This window comes from Lissotriton vulgaris, chromosome 4_1, assembly GCF_964263255.1.
Source record: "Lissotriton vulgaris chromosome 4_1, aLisVul1.2, whole genome shotgun sequence".
Lineage (NCBI taxonomy): Eukaryota > Metazoa > Chordata > Amphibia > Caudata > Salamandridae > Lissotriton > Lissotriton vulgaris.
The window spans coordinates 1720824583-1720852517 of NC_141691.1; the positions used below are offsets into that span (position 1 = coordinate 1720824583).

General features: G+C 46.3%; 1 protein-coding gene across 3 annotated transcripts in view; it reads right to left on the bottom strand.

The window, feature by feature from the left end:
• RAD54B (RAD54 homolog B) overlaps positions 1-27935 on the bottom strand; it is a 694602-nt gene that overhangs the window by 216122 nt on the left and 450545 nt on the right. For all 3 annotated transcript variants that reach the window (XM_086966002.1, XM_086966003.1, XM_086966001.1), the window contains exons 7-8: positions 22815-23040; positions 14702-14909 (exon numbers count right to left, since the gene is read on the bottom strand). In XM_086966002.1, the coding sequence (XP_086822128.1) occupies positions 14702-14909; positions 22815-23040 (434 nt within the window). The remainder of the gene's footprint in view (positions 1-14701; positions 14910-22814; positions 23041-27935) is intronic.

Sequence of the window (27935 nt, forward strand, 5' to 3'; positions counted from 1 at the left end):
TAATACGAACAAGAGCCACTACCCGACCTGGTTCCCCTATGTCCCTCCCACAGTGTGTGCTATATTTGTATGTGCTTCTTATCTATCTGCTTAGGGTATATGATTCCAGCCACATCTAAGTAGATAGATATAACATGACCTTGTTATATACGTGAGGTGCACAGCAAGCGAGGCAGCAAAGCACCCTGCATTGCAGGATTCTCTGCAACGGCCAACATGCTCTGCGCGAGCCACAGGATCCTGCTAGAAGTTTACGAACCTCAGGCTGCGCTAAGTGCGTTTCCTGTAATAGTGCTATGTGGTCAGCATGGTGCTTTATGTAAGCATAGGTATCATATCTACGAGCTGGCGTATGCATACCTCTAACTTTCTAGCTAACTATGGTGGTAGGCAACATGGAACACTAATGAGGAGCGGGCGCTGGAGGTACAGCACACGGGGTCAGGCCATGGGTAGCGAGCATGCATTTCGGGCGGGGTATGCATCTTTGGCTGTATCTGTAATAGCATCTTGTGAGTCAACTAACGGGGTGTAAGCATTTCACTCCAGAACTTAAAACAAGCAGAGGGATGTGTTTCTGCCCAAACTGTGAACTGTGCCAAATGGCAAGTATAGGCTGTGCGCGCCGCGCTTTCTATCAGGGGTGGTGAGCTAAGGTGGTTGGAGGAGGCAGGACCTGCGAGCGCCTCAGCCCTATTTCAGCGTGTGATTGGACCTGCATAGTGGCAAGCATTTCTTTGATGTAATGCACGTTTTTCGATCGCAGCCAAGGTCCAAGCTATGATCAATGAGGGACAGTGACTCAGACATCATCCTGACGCGCGTGTATTGTGCGTGGGTGCCAGTGACGCATACTGATGTGACCAAGCCTGGAATCACGCAGGAACCTCCAGTGGACATCCTATCAAGTTATCAGCAGTTTGCGGATTCACTGTTGGGAGTCTCTGCGAGTCTTCACCGGGACGGCCATACTGCGGACTAACTGTCCTCACTATGGGAGCGCACCGAGGAGGACGCATTGTCTCCGGTGGCTCCAGTGTTCCCTATCGTAGCCGTCATCCTCAGTTCCTCACGCCGCTTCTGCATCCCCTGATCCAGATTAGGGACTCGGTGCTGTAGTGCGGGCGATTTTCTAGCCGTCCTGTGATTCCGTCTTTGGATGACCCGGGTGCCAGGGGCAGCCTTGCGAGCGCCATCATGCCTACTCGGCGATGTGTGATGCCCTGCTGCTTCCAGCCAGTCCCAGGTTTCTTCAGCGCTGCTAAAGAAGTGAGTGAAGCCTTCTGCAATCACCAGCAGATGCTCAGGGAAAAGAAGGGAGTAACGGATATCTAGTTCACGCATTTGTTTCTTCACCGCCAAAAAAGTGCTTTGTTGTCTCTGCACTCATAGGGCATAGTCCAGCAAGACGAGCACTGATACATTATCTATTTTGACTGTCTCCATCATACGCACTTCCTGTAGCACTGTGTCTCGATCTTCGAAATTGAGCAGCAGGAAGGGCAGCAGCCCAGCGCCCGCAGTGGGCGGCCCGAGGGCACCCTATGAGCCCTTTCTACTGCAAAGGGAGACAGCGCATCTGCTGGAATCAGGGCTCTCAGCCATTGCTCTGTGTACGCCACTGCGTCTCGGCCCTCTGGCAGGCCAACGAAACGGACATTGTTGTGACGGGAGTGGACCTCAGAGTCATCCATTCTGCACTCCAGTGTGTGCAGCTGCTCGGTGAGATCTCGTACCTCGGCTGACGTGGTCTTAAGGGCTGGGAGGGCCTCCTCCAGTTCTGCCTCCATTTCGGCTACCCTCCCGGCTAACTTGCGGTGGTCTGCATGCAGCAATGCAACGTCAGACGTGATCTTGTCGATGTTGCGCTCGAGGGACGAACTGGTCTGCGATAGCGAAGTCCCAATCTGTTCAACCACCTTGAGCACTGTGTCAATTTTGGATTCTAAAGTGTAGGGCCTAGTGGAATCTGTTCCTTCCTGGTCCGGGCCAGATTGCTTGTGCGTCGTTGGCTACCCATCCTGCTGCTGGTCTGCTGAGTACTGTCCTGCAGGAGCCGGGGCCTGCTGAATCAGCTGGCGTCGCAGGCATCGACGCTGCAGCACCCAGCCATCCCAGAGTCGAAGGGACTTAAATGATAGACCCCAGCTACCAGCCAGTGGCACGCTTGAATTATACGAGTCCATGCATTTGGCGCTCAGCGCCCGTAGAGTTCCTCCATGCGACGGGCATTGGTGGATTCACCAGCAGGGGCAGCCACAAGTTTTTGTGCCTGCGTAGCACCTGCTTGGACCAGGGTTTACGTTGCCCCTCGCGTGTTGACATCAGGACATTGGATGGTGCGAATTGTGTGCCCTGCGCTTTTCAGGCGCGGCTTACAAACCTGCTGCAGCCAGGCCTGGGTTCAAACCGAGTCGGATTCCTGTTTGCTCAAGACAGCCCAGATGTTAGGCCGCGCCCCACTGTCTGCCACAGGGCCACAACGGCTCCTGTAACGTCCCCCCAGGGGCAGTCAAGCGATGCACAAGCGCCTGTCTTCGCACCAGTTGAGATGTACTGTGCAATGGGATCTGCAGGAGAAGCTGCAAGCGTGCAAGCGTGTATGCCCATTCAGAGCGGCCACCAGCAAGTCTCTCCATTGGCTCTCAGGTGCCAATGTGATGCAATGTTCATACCTGTAATGTCATCGGAATGCAGTTATGCACCTTTGTAATTATATGTGGTGTTAAAAAAAAAATGGTTAAAAAAAAGTCACTCTGGTTCTCTGCGTTCTAGTACTTTGGAATTTTGCTGTGTTCATTATAAATGTAAAACCAAAAGCACTAGAGATGGATCTTAGACCACACTTCAAAGGTCTCACATTAATTCATTATTGTTTTCCAGTCCACCTTAGTGTAGATAGTTTTTTAACTTTAGGTCCTGACGAATCGCCTCTAGACTTGTAGAATTGCGAAAAAACATGTTGATCAACCACATGGAAGAGCGCCAAACCTAACGCATTAACTTTGCATTGCGCCTATCCTCTTTATTTTAATCAGGGTAGGAGACCCCACAATTAAAGTTGTTTTTGCTGGTACTCCCAATCCTGTTTTAACTCACATAAACATCACACACCACTTATTCATCTACACTCGCTAAATCTCTAACCCCATGGCACCAAACAGCTATTAGGAAAAAGATCTCCGCCAAAGTGCCCCTCATCGCGAGCCTATCAGGCATTGCAGCGCCGGCCAGACGAGGAGCAGCCCGATGAAGAATGACACCCAACTGGGTGTGTGAGGGCATTACATTCCAAAGAAATGGATTCCCATCTCTTTGACTCTGTAGCCTAATGTCCTTTGTATATTGTTCAATTCTAGATCATTCAGGACCAGCACAACTTTTTTTTTTTTTTTTGGTGTAAGACATTTATTGTATAGAATGTAAGTTACACTGCATCACGCCAACAACCCGGAGGCAGGCCGCTATATAGGTACATGCCATACATAGAAAATAAAACAGGGAGAAGCCCACGGTCCACCATTGGACGCGTCATGTAGGACCAGCATGTAGTACAGTTGGAGGCATTCAGTAAATGAGTGTAACAATAGCCAAGTAGTTGGTCTCGCATTTTTTGGGCTCAGTAGACATGTAAAGCATCTTCGAATCGTCGGTGTTGAGTCATCAACCTTATATGTGTAACAGTGCATAGTACAATGAAACAACAGTGTGGATAAAACATGTCTACAGGCACCATTTTCTCCCCCCCCCCCACAACAACCTCAAAAAGGAAAAACAACTAACTTAGGTGCAAAGCGGAAGTATCAAAACCACATATCGTCATTTGTATACAGGGTCGTACGCACTCGGGCAAGACAGCAATGCAATTATGTCCAACGTTAACAGGGGTCATGGTGAGAAGACAGGCGAACACTACACGCGGGGAGAGGGGGGGGGAGGGAGAGCAGACTAGCACAGTGGGACGCTCGGCCAGGGAGGAGGTCACAGTGCGAAGTTGGTCAGTCATACAAAACCCTCGAGCAGGGCAGTTGTAGGCCCGCCCCACAGCTATGGAGCAAACCAGCTCAAGCAGGAACCACTCAGACATGAGGCCCCCGTGTATTTTCTAAAAACGTTACCCCATATCATCAGAAATTCCCACTGCAGGTGAGTTCCCAGAAGCGGAGGAATCTTCCCGCTTCCTTGTCCACTGCAGAAATGGCTCCCAAATGTCTTTAGGCCTGGAAGCGGTGGGCATCGATTCCCAGTAGTGTGTAAGTTGTGTATGACCATACGTCACATCATTCACCCACGCGGTGAACGTAGGCAAGGCCTTGCGACCCCAATGTATCGCCACTTGTCGTTTGGCGTAAAGGAGCAGCAGTGCAGGTAGTTTTCTATCTCCAGGGTCTGTGTCCTGAACATAGCCCAATAGGCCAGAAGTGGGGATGGTGCATCAGTCCTGTGCAGGATTTGATTAATGGCGGTGAAAACGTCTGACCAATACTCTTCTAGTTTAGGGCAGCTCCACGCCACATGGAGGAAGGACGCATCAGCTCCACAACATTTCCAGCACGTGGCATCGTTTCGGATGCCCATGCGGTGCAGCAATATCGGCGTGCGATAGTAACGGTGCAAGAACTTAAAATGCACCAACCGTAATCTGTAATTTGGTGATAACGCTGTGAGTTGTTTAAAACAGTATTCCCACACTTCATCTGTCAGGGGCGTCTCTAGATCAGCACTCCAAGCCTGCATAGCAGAGGGCACAGTTATCGGGGATTGCTCTTGCATACAGTTGTATAACCTAGACACCAGTTTTTTTGGGGGGGGCCTCGAGAGTAAGTTCTGGAGGGCAGCAAATTGTGGCGGTTCCTCGAGGAACTGGGGCCAGAGCGCCCTACACGATTCCCTGAGGGAGTGATACAGGAGCAGGTCGGAAAAGGATTCCGATTGGCCTTCTGCGCAAGCACCCAACTCTCTGAAGGTCCCGTTGGGATACAAGTCCGCAAAGGTGGTCATATTTTGCCCTCGGAGTGTGAGAATATCGCCCCTAGCACACAAGCACGGCAACATTGGGTTACCTTGCAGTGGGATTGCCGGCGCATAAAGCAGGGGTAGCTTCGCTCTATTCCGTAGTTCACACCAGGACCAGCGAATCATTTCAACTGTATCCACATCTCTCGAAGGGCGTGAAACTTTACCATACAGCGCTACGCGTAGCGGCGATGGGGCCACAGCGGCCAGCTCCACCGCCACATGTGGTTGGTAGGGGGTGGGAAAGGCCCAGAAGTGCAAAAATTGCGCCTGCGCACACAGCGAGTACAATTGTAGGTCGGGTGCTCCTAGGCCACCTTGTCGCAGTGGGAGCGTGAGCAGCGCCCAAGATGTTCTCGCCTGACCTCCAGCCCACACAAGATTCAGCAGTAGTGACCGGACACGCGCGTGAAAGTGCGCTGTCATGGGCAGTGGAACATTTACAAATAAATATAAAAATTTGGGGAGAACTACCATCTTTGCCAGCGCTATCCTTGCAACCAGGGATAAAGGAAGCTTGTTCCAGACTTCCACAAGGACCAGCACAACTTTAATTTTCATATTGCATTTGGGCAACTGTGCTGGACCTTATGTATAAAAGCTCTTTGTCCCTCTATTTGTGAATACTGCCAGGAGGGCAACTATCAGGGTACACATTATGAGAGATGCAATTATTAAGAATAAACATAGGAAAAAGAAACAACAAGCCTTAAAAGAGGAAATTAGGTCTCTAACCCCACACTATAATTCATCGCCCACTGAACTAATTAGGAGGAAATTGGAAATAGTACAATTACATTTGAACACACTACACTTTCAAAGCAGAATATACATTACATATGCTTAAAGCCCATCATTATGAACTGGAGGAAAGCTAGAAGGCTTCTTGCAGCCCAGCTTCAGCAAAGAGGCAGCAGTGGCAATACCCACTGAATATGAGGCGTAAGGACAGCTACTAAGCCTTTCACAGAAAATAGCAAACAACTTCAACAAATATCAGAAGAACTTTATAGCTGTGTATCAAAGATTGACCTAGGGTCTGAAGAATCCTTTTCCAGAGACCTTAAACTCTGTATGCTATCTTCAGAAAGAAGGGAACTGTTAGCAGGTAAAACATCAAAACAAAATAGCGATAGCCATTTTGGAGTTACTGTACAACAAAGCGCCAGGAGAAGATTGCTTCCCAGGAGAGTGCTACAGATTACAGATGGTGTAGAGAGGATATGATAGACATACTAGACTTTGTCTACAAAGCAACAGAAAACAAAGGTTCCTTAACCTCTTTCATGCTGATGACAGAACGGTTCCGTCATCAGCATCGGCTGAGCTGTGCTGATGACGGAACCGTTCCGTCATGACTCCGCCCGCGCAAGGCGGAGTCAGCACAGGCGGGGAATACGCCCCGCACGCAAGGGGTTAATAGATGTATCAAACAAAGCTCTAATCACAGAACTCTCAAAAGACAAGAAAAGAAATACTTTTCTGCAGCAGTTGCTGCCCCCTTTTGTTCAATGTAGATATTACAATACAAGACACAACCATAGCAAATAGGCTTAAAAAGTGATCTCGTCATTAATACATCATTCTCAGGTACAATATACCTCTGTCAGATTCTCCAGGCACCATAAGCACACACAGTCACACCTATTGTAGATGTTGAAAGATGCTGCATCATTGACCCTGCCATTATGAATAGACAATAAAAAGGCATTCCACAGGAGAAAGGGGACAATATGTTCGGAAAACTGCACAGAGCTGGATTACACAATGATTTCATTACCAAATTGTAGTGGTAATGCAATGCTCCCAAAGAACAGATAATTCATAGAGGATTATTGTCTGACTCCTTGCCATTCATTGAGGAACAAGGCAGGATTGCCTGTTGTTCCAATTCCTCTTTCTATTAGTTGTTGAATCATTCGCAGCTGTCAATTGGAATTGATAAAAGGAATTGTCACCCCTAGCAGGAGTACTCCACACAGATGACATACTACTCACAGTCCATACCAGCCCTCATTGAAATAATTGCTGGTTTTCCACATATCTTGGCTACAAAGTGAACTGGGGGAAAAGCGGTTTAGAATCACTGCTCCAGCCTCCACAAAGGGATACAAATTACAATTTTCTAAATAAACCAAATGAACCACAATACTTGGGGTTTCCGCATGGGGAGGGCTATAGAAAGTACCTTGGGATCAGTTCACATAATAAAAGCTTTGCCACTGTAAGGTTGTCGTTTCTCCTTATTGGGTAGCTTCCACCCATCTCGAAAAAATTTGCACAATGACCAGGACATATCTTAGCCCATTGTAAACTGGCATTTCTATAAAGCCCATCAGCATCCTGTTGAATGGTCAACCTGATCTCCCTATTTGTGTTCATGTAACATGTGTTCTTTTCCCTGCATTAATTTCTTGACATATGACGCACCTATGGCAAATCTCTTCAGCAAACATTCAGAACTTTGGATTGAACCAACTCTGCCTCAAAAGCCTTAGTATGCAATCTCTTCCTTAATGTGTGTACCAATGGTAGTATTGTGTCCTTGGAAACAATAAGCTTTCGGGCAAAACTGGTCTCCCGTTTGGCCGACATCCAAATGTAATTTGCGTTTTTCTCACAACCTGCTTTTACCCATTCATTTTATTTGGTTTCTGAAACATTTTCTTGGACTCATTTACTCAACCCAGGTATCTGTGACACTTATTAGCATTGTGAATGAACTATCTTCTTCTTGTCTGAAATTTCCAATGAATGTGCAAGCTAACAAGGCGCAATACCTTGCTACAGACTCAGCATTTCTATTGTCCATGGGAATATATTCATTTCCACCTTAGTGGGCGGTACATTTGACCAAAGCCACTTCTTTGGCCAATTGTAAGGCTCTAAGTAACTTTTTAACATGATTTCCATTTCGGATTGGAGACCATGAAGAGGTCAAGCAACCCCTTTGCGACCACAACTGCCCAAAATCATGGACCACACCATTTCCATATTGACTGCCAGTGAAAACGTTGAATCATTTAAGGAGTTAAACTGCAGGGTCTGGTAAGAGAAATTAGTTCAGCAGCTTGTGCTGAGTTAACTTTTTGAAGCCAGGAAGCTTTAACATCATCATTGATGGTGCAAAGTGCATAAGCTACTCTTAGTGTAACATAGTTATCGCTTTAACAGGAGCCATTAACAAACAATACATGTTCGGGCTCAATCAGGGGTTCATCCTTAATGTTAGGTCTGGTTTTAGTGCATAAATCCATGACATCTCGACATTCGTGTTCGACATCCTCGGGCAACAAAGTTGAAGGATTTAGGACACTGCATCTTTTAAGTACTTCATTATCGCTAGACAATATGGTCTGTTAATAGTTTGTGAAGCGATTATGAGTCATGTAGTGTGTTTTTGTTCTTGTTAACAGTAGCTCCACAGTATGAGACCCTAACAGTTAAAGGGTATCCCATCATTATGCTCTCACCCTTTTCCAGACTAGTGCTCACTGCACCTACCGCTTTTAGGAAACAGGGAGGATCAAGTGCTGTTGAGAAATATTCAATTGGTTTTCAAGCATCACCATGAATTAGTGTCAACACTGAGAAAGAACACCCATCTCTCTCGCTGCAAAACAATGTGAATTATTTTGAACAATGTGGCATTCCTAAGAGCAGATGCACAACACAAGTTGTCTTTCTACTACAGGAATACTCTTGAGCATTCGTTGGTCCATAGGATCTGATCTGATACATCCTTGTGTGTCAACTTCATCAAAGGTTTTGCCATTTTGGAAAAGTTTTGGGACCCACTACCTGCAGTAGCGAACCATTTATCTGTAAGATGGCTTCACTCTCTCTGGTGACACCTTTCTAGCTCCTTTCACAATGATCCTTTTTACAGTACTGCAGCTTCCCCAGAGACACCATGTGCCCATTCTCAGTCAGGTGGTTTAACAAGGCAATGGAGTCTTGCCACAAGCAAATTGTCGATGTATTGAGTTGATTTGTTGGGCATGTTTAGACTTCTTTTTAGGATTTGACTGAAAATAGACGGACTCTCTGTAAATTCTTGTGGGACACGACACCATGCGAACACCTTCTGTTGGAATACAAATGAAAACAGGTATTGACTTTCCTAGTGCAATGGCACAGAGAAGAAACCCTGGCCTAAATTAATGACCGTAAACCACTCTGCAGTACATGGGATCTGAAAGAATATAGTCGCTAGATTCGGCACTATGGGACAACTATCTCATTTATCCACTTTAGGTCCTGCACTATTCTATACTTTCCATTGGGTTTCTGAAAACCCATTATCAGAAAATTACATGGACTTCCAATCAATTCCCTCAGTATTCCTTTCTCAAGCATTTTATTTATGACTGGTGTTATTCCTGCAATGGCCTCGGATGTCAAATGGCATGGGGGTGCTCTAGGAAAGACTGCTTTTGGTTTGACAGTGATTTGGATGGATTCCACACCTTTTATTAGTCTGATGTCTTTCCCTGTCAAATCCGAGACTTCAGGATTCACTGTCATTTTTAAATCATCAGGTAATTCTTCAATGGTGAACAAGGGGAACAATCCTACTTCATTTCTTTAAACTAATTTATAGTCCACATCCTCGTCATGTGTCTGGAAAACAACACCATCCGGCTTGCAATAAATGGTGCAATTTAACTTGCACAAAAAACCTCTCCCTAACAGATTTACAGGACTTGTATCACAAACAACATGCTTTTCTTCAAAATCCCCTACTTTACAGGTACTTCTTCTGAAATAGTTTTTCTGAATTGTTTATTTGAAACTCCCACAACTTGGATTGTTTTCCCCCGAGAGGGGTAGATCTGGATCTTCCTCTGTTTTTACTGTGGACCTAGTAGCTCCTGTATCTCTCAGAAATGATACTGAGTGACACCCTACTTCAGCATCTACGTAGGGACCACTCTTGTCTACCTCTAAGACTGCGCCAAGTGCGCAATCTTTTTCCTTTCTCATGCACCGCCATTGACAATTATCAGATCCTGAACAATCAGCTTCGAAAAATTGGTATTGCTCTAATACATTCTGATTCGGATTCTGAAATTGGGGCATGGGATTTTGAAAAGAATCTGTGTTCATTTTTGGTACCTGATTTAAATTAAAACATGGGGTTCCTACATTTTGGGCGCTCATTTGAACAGGTGGGATGGGCATCATCAGTGTCTGACCTTAAACAGGCATTTAAGTTTGTGGTGCAGGTACATTGGGTATTTGTATTCCTTTCTGTACTTGTACATTTCCACCATTATTTTTGGAATTCTACCTGCATTTTCTCTTCCAATGTCCAACCCTATGACAGAAGTGACATTGGGTATTTTTTTTTAATTGCAGCAATATCCACTCCTGATCCTGTACCCTCAGGAACACCTATCATGAGATGGATTAAACCTTCCTGTGGTACATATGTGTGTGCATACTCCCTTGAGGTCCCATAAAAGGAGGACTTTGGAAACCTTTCTGAGCCAACTTTGTTTGTGCCAACATTAACTTTTCCTTGTTCTTTTTAAGCTTCATGTCTTACTCATCGCTACATTACTTATCTCAGAATTTCATCTAAGAACTTGTTCTGCCATCTGCTCACACTTTTTATAACGTGTGTACAAATTTCTGGTTTCAAACCTAACACAAACTGTGACACAGTAATCGCCATATTCTTCTCCTCAGGATATTCTCGTCCACTGTTCTGTAAAAAAACCTGCAACAATAATTCATAATATACATGTACAGTCTTTAGACTCTTGAGTATTTTTTTTAGATCTTGAGCCAATCCAAATCTCTCAGTGGCACTCTGCCCTTCAGAAAAATAATCATGGACTCCTATTTTTCCATCACTATAGGAGATGATATATTTATGCTAGTCTCCCTCACTGGTTCTTCTTTTGGCCATGTGGCTCAATGATTAGAGCAGCAGACCCTGATCCAGGGTTCAATTCCCGCCTCAGCGGGTCTTGGGCTCAATTTCCCCAGACCTGATAATTCTCGCCTCGGTGCCTATTCTAATCATGGGTCCCACTCTGCAACTCTGGGCAATAGATTGCTTAATCTCCACAACGGCCCCAACAGCGCTAGGATGCCTGGCTTCAGCTTGGGGGTGCACAGGAGTGGGCACTTCACAGGGAAAGGCCAGGAAGGGTTCCACAGCGGTATGTGCACAGCGCCTGAGAGACCCCTTCGGGGGTGATTCGGGCACTATATAAAAGCACTACATTTACATTTACTGAAACAGACCCCCCAGGATATTGCAGTATAAATTTGCGGCACAAAAATTTACATTTTGCAGCACTTCATTTTACTCTGAATCATTCCTTTTCAGCCTTAAATCAATCGAAACTGATGTAGCAGAGTATTCCAATTTGAAATAGTTATGCTTAAAGCGTCCAAGAGTATTTGTTTGCTATATTCTCCCTTGTGATAACATTCTGGAGCATAGGTTAAGCCAAGCACAATAGCACAGTGTTGCTAGCCATGCTGTTTTCTGTGGCATTGTGCTGACTTGGTGCTAGTGGTTTTAAATCCCAGAGCCATCGGCTATGGGACTCCAAATGCCTCCAGTGTGAGGTGGATGGGCAGCTTACCCAACATCCTTCTTTACTGAGGGGAGTGTGCGTGACAATAGAGCAGGGGTGTCCTGCCCTCAGCGTGGGTGCAGTTGTGGCGGGTCATTTCGCAGTGTTTGGGCAGGCGGTGGAGCATGGCTGAAAAGCTGGATGGTGCATTCCCGGCTGCCTCTGCTGACACTCTGCTTTGGATTCAGGTCACCCTTTTGGTCGCAAAAAAAGTCTCCAGAACACCTTAGAAATGTTAACAAACCACTCAAACTGTGTATACCATCACACCGGCTTATCTCTCAGTTTTGGAGAATTGCTTGTAAATGCTGCCAAATCACCTTGAATCTTGAAATACGTACATACATTCCTGCAGCAATTTCTGTAAGTGGAAATGCTGTTGTCTCTCCCTCATTCTCCTTTTTGTTTCTTCGCTATAGCTTCTTTCCTCTTTTCCATCTCATGTTTCTTGGCCCACGTTCTATACCCCCACCCGCCAGCTCCACTCCACCAGCCTCGCCGTCGCCATCATCCCACGGATCCGCAGAGCCACAACCGGAGGAAGATCCTTCTCCTACCTAGCAGCAAAGACCTGGAACGCCCTCCCCACTCACCTACGACTGACCCAGGACCACCTCAGCTTCAGGAAGCAACTCAAGACCTGGCTCTTCGAGCAGTAGCAGCGCCCCGCTCCCCCAATCGCCTTGAGACCCTAACGGGTAAGTAGCGCGCTCTATAAATTTCTGATTGATTGATTTCATTTCCAGTTTCCTAATTTCAATCCATTTACAAATGCATTTGACCAGTTCTAGAATGTGTAAACACATCCCAGAAACTCCCATGTTTTCTAGAGCTGAGTCACCGTATTGAACTCTATAGCTTCTTCACAGGTAAAAAAAAATCTTTAGATCAATCTCACATCTCTGAGCTGCTTCTGCCAGTTTATCATACACTGGGGGCTTTTCTTTGTGTGATTTCCTTACATAGGTAAATTAATTATTTCCTTTGGTATTGTTCAATGTGTTCAAATTCTAGGCGTCCTCTTATTACTTCCTCCAATTCTATCTTTAATTTGGCTACATTCAATGGCTTTTCCCTCTCTGGATCTGGTTTCTCCACTGTCTCAGTGCAGTCTACCTTTCCGTTCTCTGCTGCTTTTTCTAACCATGCTGGTATATTTCCTTATGTGGAAATATTATTATCACTAACACACAGAGGATCTAGGGGGAAAGGCCAAACCAATGACGTACTACTCCCTATCTACATATGAATCTCAAAAAAGCACCTATGGTAGGAATAGGAATAGAAATAGAAAAACACTGTGCACAATATTGTGGCAGTGTGGGTGTTGAACAGTGTGTTTCAATCATTTTCAAGAGAGGACCTCTTTCAGGACGAGAAACCTGACTCAACCGAAGATGACCTGCTTCATGACTGAGTTCCCTCCTCACACCAAGGCCGCAAGGTCCTTGGTGTGTGCTACAAATCCTCAGAGTGAGGAGGAGCTGAGGTAATTTAGGAAAATAGAGAGCAATAGTGGAGACAGCGAGTGAAGGCCAGAGTGCAAATGAATAAAGATAGAGGGTAAAACGGTCTGCAGAAGGCCATATAACCTTTATTCCGTGGACTCTAGGGACGGGATTTAAAAATGTTGAGGACTAGGGGTTATCAGCAAATATACCCATACAGAAGTTCAATACGTTCCAAAGTATTATCATCACCAGGTGATGTTGTAAAGACTATGGGCCAGATGCATCAAAGGGTTTTTCCCATTCTATGTCTATGGGATATTGTGTTCATGCATATGGCCCTAAGGTCCCTCCATCTATAAGTGCTTATAATGTCTGTGTGAGGGTCTCCACACGACAATCTGGGAATTTTGTGATGTTTGAACAAATCCTGTGGCAGGCACACTCTTACAACTTGAGGAGATTCTGACCTTAAATCCACATTCGGGAGAGCAGTTGCCACTACGATGGGTATTATCTGGGCATTTACAGCTTGTCATCTGGGCTATGGTATGTGTTCCAGTTGTACCGGTCGCTGTTGGGGGTGCAACCTGTGGTGGAGCTACAGCATGTGGAACAATTTGGAGGATCTGTATAGGTCTTTCAATTTGAGCTAAATGTGGGTGTACAGAAGCAGTTGCCTTTAAGGCACCCGCATCAGCACTAGGGTCCTGGTGAACCATTGGAGTCATACAAGGTGGAGGTCTCGATGCTACCATCTGTTCTAAAATCTCATCTCCAGAATCTGTACCCGATTCACCCTCATCTTACTTTTGGTGATCTTTCTCTTTCACTTGCTTCACAGTATTTGTAGTAATTACTGGATATAGTCTGGTTCCCTCTATGACGGCTTTCCTCCATCTACGCTGTTCTTTTAATTTTTCCGTTTCTTTTTTTGACATAATTCTTGTTAATGTTATACAAGTTAACTACATTATTTTTAACTAAATGTTCTTGATTTATCAATTACCTCCATCTGATGGTTTATAAAACCATCACACTAATTAATTTCTCATGTGAGTTCGATTTTAGAAAAACACTCATCAGCAGTCGAATTTTATTTACGTTTTACCCCTCTAAATTTAGTGATTTCATGTAATCATCATTAATTATTCCAACCAGACGCAAATCTTTCTCAAATAAATTTCTTGGTCTCCTTTTTTGCCTTGTCATAAATGATATCTACAGCTCATGAACATTGCGTAGAGCAATATTCAGCTCTGCCCTATTATCATTATTGGCGTTAATATAGCCTGTTAATGCTTTTCAAGTTATCTACGTTATTTTAAGCGAAACCTTCTAGCTTTATCTGGATTAATGCTATCCCGTTTGCCAGAAAAGGGAATGAATTTCATTTCGGAAGGAGCCAGCTGCATAAAGTTATCCTACATCCAGCGTTTGCGTACACATGTGGATGGACACAGCTCGACCCATGAGCACTAGTCTCATTAACTTAAGATAGCGGGCAGTGGCAAGTTTGGAGCTCTGGAGCACCACAGAAGAAACCTTTGCTTACAATTTCTTTTTTTTTTCATTTTTAGAACCACTGGACATTACTGACCAAGCAAAAGACATTAAGAGAGAACAAAGTTGATATCTAACCTGTAAGTATGATGGTTTTTTGACACGACAGGCTTGTCAGGGCGGAAGCGGTCTTAATAGTGCTGTTCTTCAACCGATGACCTTCATCACAAATAACCAGGTTAAACTCTATATTGTGGATTTGTTCCAAGGACCGTAACAGCATTTCATAGCTGATGATCAGGACCGAGTAGAGGGGGGAAAGAATGAACTCTTCTATTTTGTGATCCTGGAAAGTAAAGAAAGGAATTAATTGTTCAGTCATCATGGCTGTAGTTCACTTTTGAGAATTGGTGCTTTTATCAATGAACATTTATCTCCACCAGGCCATCCAACATCATAAATATAACACAAGCCAGCATTTTGTGTATTCACGGTAATACAAGGAATACATTTATAGAAATAATAAACATTGCTGATCAACGGAGAGTGGTGTCCTTGCTAGCTCCGGGGAGTGTCCCCACTGACTAGTCTGCAGCTGTGCTCAAAGCATTTCCATCGGATTCATTTCTGTAATGGCTGTAAGGGGAAGTTGGGTGTTGACCAAACAAAATCCTTAAATATCTTTGAAAATCTATACAGTGGATGAAACTTCAATCCTGTGCACTTCTCCATGAAGGAATTGCAGGATTATCACGAAACCCCTGCACAGGCCCAGTAGCAGATTCTAAGATGGTGCCACTCACACCAGTCCAGCAGAGAATTCACAGCCCTTTGGGGACTATTTACCCAGTTGTTTCCCTGACTGTTTACAGTATAGCAAGCCGGCCTCTCAATGCATACTCACTGAGTGCATTGGCGTACTAGCACCACACAGAAGTGGATTGGAGGTACACTGTTTATGGTGTTGATGGGGAGGGAAGTCACATTCAGCAACAGTTAAGCTTTGTGGTGACCGAAGGCGCATCATTCTGGTTTTGTCGTAAATGTAGACATAGTAAGAGTATAACAGATTAAGAGAATGGGTTGTCATAGAATTGAAAAATTAATGTGCCATTAAAATTAGAAACATAGGGGGGAGGAGCCAAGATGGCGACCGGAGCAGACCTCTAGGCTCCCGGCTCCGCCAGCCTGTTACCGCCGCTCCGTGATCCTGGCATGAATCCTGACGCATTTCACTACCAGATGACGGGCGGCGCGGCGCTGATTCTAGCGGTGTGTTCCCGGTCTCCCGACCTGCCCGGCGGCCGGAGATAGCCGCGGTAATGCCCACAGCTCGAGAGCCCGTCTGCACAACAGCTCCTTGCCGTTCCCCGGAGACCTGATGGCGGCCGGGATACCAGATCGGCGCTGACGACCTGGCACCGGTGGGGACCTCGCGATGCACAGTCTGTGCAGCGACGAATACGGCGTTTGTGGCAGGAGGCCAGGAGCGAGAGCTCGTTCAGCTGAGGCGCCCTCTTGCAGCAGATCCTTTGTTTGGGACAGGTACGGGCGGAGAGTGTTACACGGCCATGTTTGCTAGCCTGTGCTTGCCTGACCCCGTGCCTCGCTACCCCCCTGGTACGGGACGCCTCTCCGTGCTGTGTGCCTCGCTAGTGCTGTGCTTTGCAATGCTGTAGCCCTGCAAGGACCCTTGCCTGGGCCACGACCATCCTGTGTAATTTCCCCGGATTTTCGCCATGGGGGCTCTGTTCGAGGCACCGAGGAGTGGGGGAGGGCGCCCGTCCCTATCACTGGCCTGTGTTGCCCCGCCTGCGATGGAGTCCGAGTCCCGAGTGCCTTCCTTGGGAAATGGGAGCCGGGGGCTTCAGCCTGCTATATCTCTAAAGACCCTCCTGATTGCCCTGCACGACCTCCGCGCTGATATGCGCCAAGGCTGCCAAGTGCTGGGGAAGAAGATGGACGACATGGCGTCGTCGCTACGGCGTGACTGCAAGGTACTGACCCATCCGAATCTGCCCTCATCTCCGCTTGCGCTACAGGGCGATACAGTGTTTCCTTCTGCCGACTTTACAGAGGTGCCCGCTCCCGAATTTCCTGACGCCCGAGATTGTCTGCCTGCTGCCTCAATCAGGGATACTTGGTTTCTCCTTTCACCGGATAGTGCAACATTGTTGAAATATTCATCGCGAGTGCCTTGGGACATATCGAAATCATCGTTGCCCTCATTATTGGCTCCTGGGTTGTGTCTTCTGACTTTGACTTCGGAGTACTTGTATGCGTTGCAGGTTCCCAGGGTACCCACTATTGCAGTTGAAGGAGTTACTGTTGGATCTCGACGGCCATTTTGCGTTCCTGCGACACTCTCACTTTCCCTGTGGCCATATTGTTTTGCTGCTCTGCTGTGGCTCTACCTGGTGGGCTTCCGACGATCGGGACAAGGCTGATGACTTCTCCCTTATTGACACTGATTGTCCGCCTGGTTGTGACCCCGGACTGAAATACTTATTGATGTGTTGATTGTGCATTCGGTGAGACTTTTACCTATTTCGTACTGCATTCCTGCCATGCGCGCAGGTCTCTCCCTGCATCACAAGTCGCGAGTATTGTGTTATGTCGTTTTTGGTCCCTCTCTATGGGGCGACTGTTATTTTGTGGGCGGGCCGCTCTGGGACAAAAGTTGCGGTTGGTGGCCGTTGGGCCTGTATTTGACTAGCCGGGGGGCTCCGGACCGGAACACTAGCATGACGTGGGGGGTTTTGGATGACTGGGAGTCCGGGAGTCCTGGTGTTGTAATGGCTCCTCCCCGCTTCCTTTTATTTGGGAGTGGTAGATTAGCTCGTTCTTTTCTTCCTCCCTATATCCAAGTGTTATAATTCTTTACTTTTTGTTCCTTTCTTTCTTCCTTTTCTACGTTTTCTTGCTTCGTCTCACCTTTTACTTCTACCTCTTTTCTTCTCTTCTGTATTTCGGGTTTAAGGGGCGACAGACACTCTGCTGGGGGGGGGTAGGCCATAGCCTCTGCATGTGTGTAGGGTGGGGGGTTACATTTTATTTTTTGTTAGTTTCTATGGGACCGGTTTTTGCTTCTTTTCTGTTTATCTTTTTCCTTGGCCCGTGTTCAGGCATACTGGGTGAAGGGTGGCGGAGTGGGTATGAGTGGGTGGTTGGGATTGCTACCTGCAACGTGAACAATGTGTGGCCATCCTGCCCGGTCGGGACTGCTTGTTGTGAAGTGGTCTGTGAGATTCATAGATATTGTCATGTCCCACCTGCATGGACCTTGTTCTTCTTTTATCATTTTATGAGTACGGAACACTACGACCTGACTTTACTAGTTGCACAAAAAAAAACTTGAAAACTTAACCTTAAATACTCCTGTGTCATGGTCTTACGGCAATTTCCAGTCTGATTCCCGCTTACTAGCCGTGGTACAGCTGTACTACTGTGTCACCGTATTGCATGCCTTGGTGCTATATGAGAGTTCGTGGCCGGCCGGAAGGTTGTAGGCCCGTATTTGTACTGTATTTCGTGCACAATAAAGGTTTTCAAAAATTTTTAAAAAAAAAAAAATTAGAAACATAAATGCAAAAAGAATTACTATGGTTCCTTAACCTTCTTCTGCGCCTTCACTGCGGCTCAGTCCAATATTTTTGCACGGGTCAACAAATAGTCCTTGACTGGCTCCATTGTCAATAAAGCTGCAATCATTCCGGTTTTAAACTGCTAATACTATGGGTCCTATTCATAAAGGTAAATTTACAAATCCAGATGTATTCATGTGTAAATTTGCTCTTGCTCCGCGTAGCAGCATTACACTTTTGAATTCCTCATTTTCAGGCTCCCAGACCGCACTGTGGCCAATGATGATGTTGCATGAAAGCAGCGTCTGGATTGGCCTGAGCACCTTGCGCTCCCAGGAAAGACTGGGGGCCTGTGCCTGCTCTCTTCAGCTCCAGCAACGCAGCTGGAGAGAGCTTCACTGTGCTTGAGGGTTTGGCCGGCCTGAGACAGCCGGCCAAACCCTCATGCGCAAACCCCCATGCGCAGTGAAGGGAGTGCCCGCCACTCCCCCACCAGCAGTGTCGGACCCACCCCTAAGACTCATCAGAGTCCTGGGGGAGGGTCCAGGGGATTAAAATAAAACAATATTAAAACAGGTTTAAAACCTGTTGTATTCGCGGGGGTGGGGCGCTGCTCTGCTCTAATGGAATGGGCGCCCCTGCCTATTACATGTTAAATGGCATCATGATATTTCTGATAACAGCATAGTCATATACAGCATAGAGTTAATGGAGTGTACGCTTGGGGTTCATACCATGGAAAAATCTTAAACCCTGAAGGCAAGTGTGGTTATCCATGACGAAAGTTATATGGTGCTAGGTAAAGGCTTAGTGCATCTTATGTCAGCTGCAGAAGTATGCTTCAAAGTAGGCTGTAACTTAAATCTAAAACGTCTCTGAGAAAAACCAAAGATTCTGCTGACAATAAATTATCCACCAGTGGATATCTGGACCACTGCCCATGGTAAATAGATGTAATAAAGTGCAATAGAAAAATTCTATGCAGTAAGGAAATTTATACAGTGAGGATGTTTTTTTCCCCAGAACTTTGCTGAGGAACTTGTGGCAGATTGTTGAAGAATGTCGCAGTTTCCTGTTAGAGGTGATTATCTCACACAGGCATTGTAAGTATGTCTCTAAGGTTTATGTCATTGTGCCTCACTCAGGAATTATTGTAGAGTATTTTAAGAAATGATGGAGAGTTGTCGTAAGGGCCTGGCAGAAGGTGACGCTTTAGTGGCAAATGCATACCTGTCAAGCTCTTTAGTTAGAATTGTACATCATGTGATGTCTTTAAGAGGGTAATCAAGAAATTAAAGATCTGGGTGGCCCGGGTGAATACTGGGACTCCCCAAAAAATACAAATAAATAATTTATTACTCACTGCTTGGGCATGGAACGCCCCATAATGCCTTGCAAGGGCTTTTTATTTAATTTTTCCCTTGGTGGTGCCTCTAGAAAGGGTAGAGATACCACCAAACATTTGTTTATGTTGAGGGGGCTGCAGGGAGTGCAGTAGCCGCCCCCAGTAATTAAAAAAAAAAAAAATACTTGAGTAGCATGGCCAACATGGCGGATGCTTGAAGAGAGTCTCCCGGCTCACCGCTCTTTGGTCCATCATGCATTTGAGGCATCAGCAGGGCAGGCCCTCACCTAGAGCAGAAAAGGAGTGCTGAGACACAACGAAGCTGGGATGCCAACCTCCCGGTCAGTTAAGAGGCTGCATTTTGTCCCGCTGCCTCTTACTTGAAGGGCCCGTCTAGGCGATATCTCCTTTACCTGGGAGCTGGATACCACTGGAAACAAGTGTGGTGAGCCTCGGATCACTGTGGAGGTGGGACCATGTGCAGAAAACACTCAGCGGCACTAAACACCGCCCTGCAAGCCACAGTACAGTGCTCCCATAGTGCTCCAATTGCCAGGGCCTGGAGGCCTTGGGGCTCAGAGACCATGGGCCCAGGGCGGTGGACAGTATTCCATTCATTCAAGCGACGGGCTGGGTTGGGCCAAAACTTGCATTGAACATATGGCAGGGCATGCATTGGGATACCTAGACCACAAGTTTATCTGGCCCCAGGGGACCAAGAGATGTTCTTCTCGGGTATGGAGGTGCGAACATGCAGAGGGGGGTGGTACAACTTCTACCCCCTGGAATCGCCCACAAGGTTCGATGAGAGAGTCCCCTCTAAAAAGGACATCTTACTAGGGGGTACAGGTGGGGGGCTGGGCTGCTCGTTCTCCACCTCGGCCCCTTCCTGCATCTTTAGGCCTAGAGGTTGCAAGTGGGCCCAACCTAATCCCCCTTGGACCTCACAGCTCCTGCAAGGGCAGTGCTGCTTACAAAGGGGCCCACTAAATCGGTCATAACTGGAACCCAATCGCCACCAAAGGCCGGTCCCCCTACTCGGTGGTGACTGATTCAGATCAGGGACATTATACCTAAAGCCATGAAGACATCTGCATCTCCCTAGAGGCGAAGGTGGATGCAGTGGCATCAGATGTCAATCTCCTGAGTTATGACCAAATGTGCCTCACAGAGCAGATTACAACTTCTGAAAAAACTTTGGCAGATCTTGATCCACGCACCATATACCTGCACATCCAGGTACAGGACCTTGGAGGCAGAGTCCGCATCCTGGAACCCAGAGCACAGGGTGCAAAGGCACACTTTTGCCGCAATAACATTCGCAGTCAGCCTACCGGAGGGCAGCCAGGGCCGCAACATGATGAAATACCTTGAACGCTGGCTAAAAGAATTGGTCCCCACCCAGCCCTCTCATTTCCTCTCCATTGAAATAGCCCATCGAGTAGCTGCCAGAAGCCCTGCGGTGGAAGTCCCGCCACACCTAGTTGCGGCTAGGATACTCCATTATAAAAATCAAGACCAGATACGGGACAGGCAAGAAACTCTGAAACTATTCTAATGATTTTACCGAATTACACATTGGAGGTCCAGAAACAGAGGGCCTCCTTTCATGGGGTTAAACGGAAACTCCAAGATATGGGTATCAAGTACGCTTTACTGTTCCATGGAAGGCTCATGGTAATGGCGGACCAGCACACTCAATTTCTTGGATGAACCAGCACCCACTTGGGTCTGGGCCGAAGAATGCATTAGCCCCATGTACCCTACCAGACAGCACCACAGCCATCGCCTCAGGGGGCTGTGGAGTAAGCCTGGTCTCATCCAAGGTCCCATCCCGGGAACAAGCTTATAAGGACGGGAGATCAGCACTGAAGAGGCAGCGACATTCCAGGGCCTCTTCTGGGTTCCTTTCAAGCTCCCCCAGAGCGGCTTCAAATGAAGGCAACATCTCCGAAATACTACAGGAATAGGGCTCGCCTCCTAAAGTTACTCCCCAGACAGATGATTTACTTTGACGAAGGAGCAAATTTGGCAACTTCATTGCCAGTCTGGCCTGTTCATCTCGGCTCCTGAATCCCGCAGCAGTTATCTTTCACTGACTTTATTCTCCTTCAGTGTAGGGTGTGAGAGCACCAACTACACAAGTGGCCTCCCACAATGCTCCATGCCTCAAGCAGTAGTAGCGATCAAAGGTTTGGGCAAGGAACAAAACCACTGATATTCGCCACTATAGTTTTTTCAAATAACTGTAACTCAAGCCCTAAAGTATCTAATCACGAACTGCTAATGACCTCCCATATTACATCTCTTATGACATGTTCTTTGACATCATTGATAACATAACCAACATCTGAAATGATATAATTGATGACAGCACGTGCATAGGGGGCACAAGGTATAGTTATTTTAGGGCTCGAGTTACAGCCACTTGAGAGAACTATAACTGGAGAATTGCAGTGGGTTTGCTTGTTTAAAACGGTATTCTTTAACTAACATTTTCACATAACTATATCCCTTTATTCTTTGTTTCTTTCAGTGACTATATAGATATTTAAATGAAAAATAAATTACTTAGTTTAAACCCTTCCCTGCTGCCGCTGGCCGTCGCGAGCACTACCTCGTTGGTGCTGCGAACGTCCAACGGCCAACGTGGCCCCGCCCATTTCGCGGAACCACCGCACTGCCGCGAAATCGCGGCCGCGACAAAGGGGTTAACATTATTTCCGATGGGGTGTTGTTTTAAGTCCCTGCCTCCATTGTTTTCAATGGGAGTGAGTTGCAATACCTGCGAGAAGTCATGTCTGGTGACAGACTTACTCCAAGGTTGGGATGGAGTACATTAACAACTTTCTTGGGTCCTTTTTTGTTGTAGTAATCTCTGAAGTGCAGGTTGTGAATAGCAATGGGTTTACTCTTTTGTGGGTGGGTCTTTGTATATGTATCCTCCTCCCTAAAGCTGTCCGGGCTGGATATCACTGCATAGAAAATAAAGGAGAGATGGAGGCGGAACTCTCCACATGTAGGCTTGTGATTAGCATTTTGTAGTACATGAATAGTACTTTTGTAGTCCTACTAAACATTCTACAAAGTGCAGTTTGGGTATAGGCGCCTTTGAATTCATCCTATCAATCCTCACAAGAGCAATAGTTCAATATTACATTAATTCTTCAAAGACTTTTTATTCCAGAACAACTAACATATTCAACTAGACAGCAGACAGCGTAAAAAGTGCTGTGACATCGCAGTGCCACATTTTCAGAGATTCAATTTAGTATCTTTACAACAGATTTTCCAACAAAAAACATAATATAAAGATCCTTACCTGATCAACAGCAAACACTTTTATCCTTTCGGATCCCAACCACTTCTGGAACTCTTTTCTCCAATTCTTCACCAGACTCCCAGGAGTGACAATAAGAACACGCTTAAAGACTGGTCTGCTTCCATAGGGTCCCTGACGCAGGAGAGTCCACACCAATGAAATACACTGCAATGTTTTTCCCAAGCCCATTTCATCAGCGAGAATCGCTCCAAATCTGCCTTCGACTCTGTCAGAAAAATCGCATACCATAAACAGTTGTATAACTGAATGAAAGCAGACCATGGAACAGACTTACTCAAAGAAAATGTATAATTAGACAATCTTAAATTTGTGCCAATCATGCTGAAGTATATTCCCTAAACAGACCATAGGAATAAGCTAAATGATTACCTAGAGAGAGAAACAGAACATTTAATAATGCATATTTCCTATCAAATGACAGAACTTAAGATGAATCAATTTTTCCGGATGACCAAGGACAGGATTCCCAGAATCCATTGCTTCTAAGGGGCATTCTTTGAATTCTTAAGGTTACTGGTCAATATTGCTATGTGATCACTTTTTGGAGATTATTATAATATTTTTTTAAACAGATTTTATTTGGTTATTCCGGTGATATTTGAGCATCAGCCCTACAAGTACCTGTAAGATAGCATGAGTGAACAGGAATACCATCATTACAAAATATTTGCAAAATCTGTCAACATGCAGGGAATCCCAACAGAAACAATATGCAGACAGTTCCAGATTCAAGTAGACAAACCCAGGATATGGACGCAGATAGACAAGCCTAATATGAAGATAAATAAGTCCAGAGACATTTACTGGAAAAATCATTTGACCAAACATTTTGCTTTAAAAAGTTTCTTGGTGATTTTACTATCCCTGACTGCTGAAGGAGGAAGTTTGATGCAGGATAAAAAGATTTTATTTTGATGAAAAAATGGTACTTCAAAATGGAAAGTCTTTACCACAAGGCGAAAACCTAGAATTATCTAATCTAAAAGAGAAAAGAGGGAACCTTGTTTTTCAATGGATAAACTAGTGTGGTGAACAACAGTGGACAAGACCCACGAGTGCAGGATACAGTGCAGGGGACCCAAGGAAGTTTGGATAAAAAATGGTAGCATTATAGTTCCTGGATAATTCAGGATTGTCAATTGGTCAGGAGTTTAGGTATACTTTTAATAAAGAAGCTGAACCTAATGTAGGTTAGATTCTTAAGACAGGTGGTAAATATCTCCGAGAATCCCTAGCCCAGGTCACCCATCATGCTTACTGGTGACAATCTCTAAATGATGAGAGGATTGTGGTGGTTAACCCTGCTTTTTCAGGTTGCTATGCTGCCCACTGCAGCCACGGCTCGTGGAGGGAGTTCTGGTGGGGCAGAAAGGCAGGGAGGGGCAGGGTGGGGGGTGCTAAAAACCAGAATATGGATAATTAGAGGTAAGTAAACAGTTTAATAAATAAAACGAATTTCGTAGCGCGCCCCCGCATCGCAAAATGCGATGCAGCGCGCACTACGAAATTCGTTTTATTAATTAAACTGTTTACTTACCTCCAATGATCCATATTCCGGTGATTAGCACCCTCACCCTGCCCTCCCCCGCCCCGCCATTCTACCCCACCGAAACTCCCTCCACGGGCCGTGGCTGGCCCACTGGAAGAAATCTTCGCTAGCCAGCAAAGAGGGATTCTGTCGGGATTTCTGTGTACTATGCACAGGCTGGAGCAATGCCTGTGTGTTTGCCAAAACCAGAGCCGGCTTTAGTGTTGGTGGTGCCCAGTGTGACAATGTTTGTTGGCGCACTGTGCCTGAGCACTTTTCATCTCACACACACTACACGGAGACATTAATTCATAGGCTTGGAAATCAGTGTATAGTAAATGTTACATAAGACAGAGGACTACAAGGTGTAGGAGTCACATGCCGTCCATGCTGGTAGACAGTATAGTTTAGGAGTGCTTGGTCTGGAAAAGCGCAAACTCAGAATTTAAAACGTTAACATCATGGTTGGGAATTCTCTTTAATAATCCGAATAGATTTCTACCTAAATGAACCCTTTTCCCAACATTAGGATAATGAAAGACTGGGAAAAAAGTCATAACGCTCTAATCTACACTTGCAGTTTGTATGCAGCTCTTTGATGACAGTTAATAGCTCACTGTTCTATGTTAGGATTTTAACTTCTAAACTGCAAATAACAAAAGGATCTCTCTGACAAAAGCAGTAACCCACTGGCCTATTTACATTATGTGCACTTTGTGATCTGCATGGTACACGTTCTTTGCAGCAGGCATATTAACCCTCTGTGCTACCTTATGAAGAGTCAAAACTTCCACTAAACAAACCTCTGATCTCTCTCTAGGAAGAACATTAATCAGCTGAGTTATCTTTACATTTTTATTGTTGCCTAAAAATTACTGGGGCCAGGAATGAATCAGCAGGTTATTTTCAAACCATAACATATTTGCACACACAACTCCCCCCACCCGAAGTCAGTGCTCAGTGCGGTCGCACCTGGAGACTTTAGGTATTTGCTAGTTATTCTTCAATAGTCAAGTAAGTGATAGCTGGTCATCCATCGTAAGTTGTGGCATGAATGTCTGTGGTAGTTGCTCGTGCCATGTTTGTTAATACATTTAGTCTAGGGAGGGATGTCAGAGAAGAAGGGAGAGGGGCTTGGGGACAGTGTTTCTGTCTGTTTTTCACCCACACCAAGCCTGACAATATGCTTAGGTTGATGTTTGAGAACAAGATACTTACCGTAGGTAATGGTTTTTCTGGTGGATACTCTAACTGCGTATTCCTCACATAATATCTCCCAGGCACCACACCACAACTAGAGACATTTGTAGCAGTGCTCCTAGGTGCCGCTAGGTGGTTTCATATGGCTCAGTGCTGGCTCCATAAGGTCAAAAGTGCTGAAGTGCGGCAGCCACCCCTGAGCACTGACATCACTTTCCTATTTTTCCTGTCCCACGCCTTCAGGCACAGAGAGTGGACATTTGCTGGTAACAGCGTGATGATGCATGATTACTACTTTGGGACAGGTTAAAGATGTAAAAAAGGGAGGCGTGGCTAAGCTGCTATTGGAGTGAGACGCACTCTCTTGTGTCAGCGCCCCTGCGGCCTTTCATAGCCAATCTTTCAGCAGCTGGGCTAGTGGACCTCCATCGTGGATCGCCCGCGCACCAGGACCAGTAGTGGCGACACTGGAGCTGGAAAATGCGTCCGTGGCTCCCTGTGGATCAATCTACCTGCAGCTGCAGGGACCGCACCGTCCAAACAGTAGGAGGCATCGCCATCGTCCATAAGAACACCATCAAAATCACGACTAGCTCCGACGATATCCTCACAACCGCCGAACACCTCCACTTCCAGATCCACACCGACCCTAGGACCACACTCAGAGGCACCCTCATCTACAGGCCTCCTGGAACCCGTAAACAATTCAGCGAATCCATCACCGACTTCATCACTCCACATGCCCTCGCCTCCGAGAACTACATTCTACTGGGAGACCTCAACTTCCACCTGGAAAAGAAAAACGACAGCAACACCACCACCCTTCTTGACAACCTGGACAATCTCGGCCTCAAACAATTTGTTGACACCCCCACCCATGTAGCCGGACATACGCTCGACCCAATCTTCACCTCCAGCAAACACATCTCCTTTGATCACACCACAGCTCTCCATTGGACGGACCACAGTTGTGTTCACTTCAGCTACAAAACCACCTCGACCCACAACCCCCCACAACCTATTCCCCGAAGAAAATGGAACAAAGTCACCACCGACCAACTCCTCACATCGCTCAACCTAAACCCACCCGCCCTCTCTTCGGACCCAAACCAAGCAGCCATCAAATTCAAACAATGGATCACTCACAGCGCTGACGAATTAGCACCCTTGAAAAACCATCACACCAAACAAGACAGCAAAAAGGCCCCCTGGTTCAACAACGACCTTATGAAATCCAAGAAGCTATGCCGTACTCTCGAGAAAACATGGAGAAAAAACCCAACCACCGACAACATGGCCACCTTCAAGGCAGCCACCCGCAAACACCACCAGCTGATTCGATCCACCAAGAAATAAGCATTCAAGAACCGATTCGACAACAACGCCCATAACAGCAAGGAACTATTCAACATCGTCAAAGAATTCACCAACCCCACCGCAGCCTCAAACGACATCACTCCCTCCCAAGACCTCTGCGATTCGCTATCCTCCTTCTTCTACAACAAAATTGCAGACATACATAACAGTTTCGAAAACAGCTCCAACGAACAATCCTCTCCACCCCCCTCAGAACCCAAACCACCCTCTAACAACCTCAGCGCCTGGAAACCAATCACCACTGAAGACACCATCCGCCTAATGAACTCCATCCATTCTGGCTCGCCAACAGACCCATGCCCCCACCACATCTTCAACAAAGCTGACTCCATCATCGCACCCCATCTCCGTGATGTCATCAACTGCTTCTTCAACTCTGCTACCTTCCCAGAAAGCTGGAAACATGCCGAAGTCAGCGCCCTCCTGAAGAAACCCACTGCAGACCCCTCTGAACTTAAAAACTACCGCCCCATATCCGTCCTCCCATTCCCGGCCAAAGTCATTGAGAAAGCCGTCAATAGCCAGCTCGCCGCCTTCCTTGAATCCAACAACTCCCTCGATCCCTCACAGTCCGGCTTTCGAGCCAAACACAGCACCGAAACCGCCCTCATCGCAGCAACAGACGACATCCGAACACTACTGGACAACGGAGAAACAGTGGCCCTCATTCTACTCGACCTCTCCGCCGCCTTCGACACGGTCTGTCACAGCACCCTCATACAACGCCTCAGCAACATCGGCATAAAAGAAAAAGCCTTGGACTGGATCATCTCGTTCCTAGCTGGGAGAACTCAGAGAGTCCGACTTCCCCCGTACAAATCAGAAGCCACCGAAGTCATCTGCGGTGTACCACAAGGATCATCACTCAGCCCCACCCTCTTCAACGTTTACATGAGTCCACTCGCTTCCATCGCACGTCAACACAACCTTAATATCATCTCCTACGCTGACGACACCCAGCTGATCCTCTCCCTCACCAAAGACCCCAACACTGC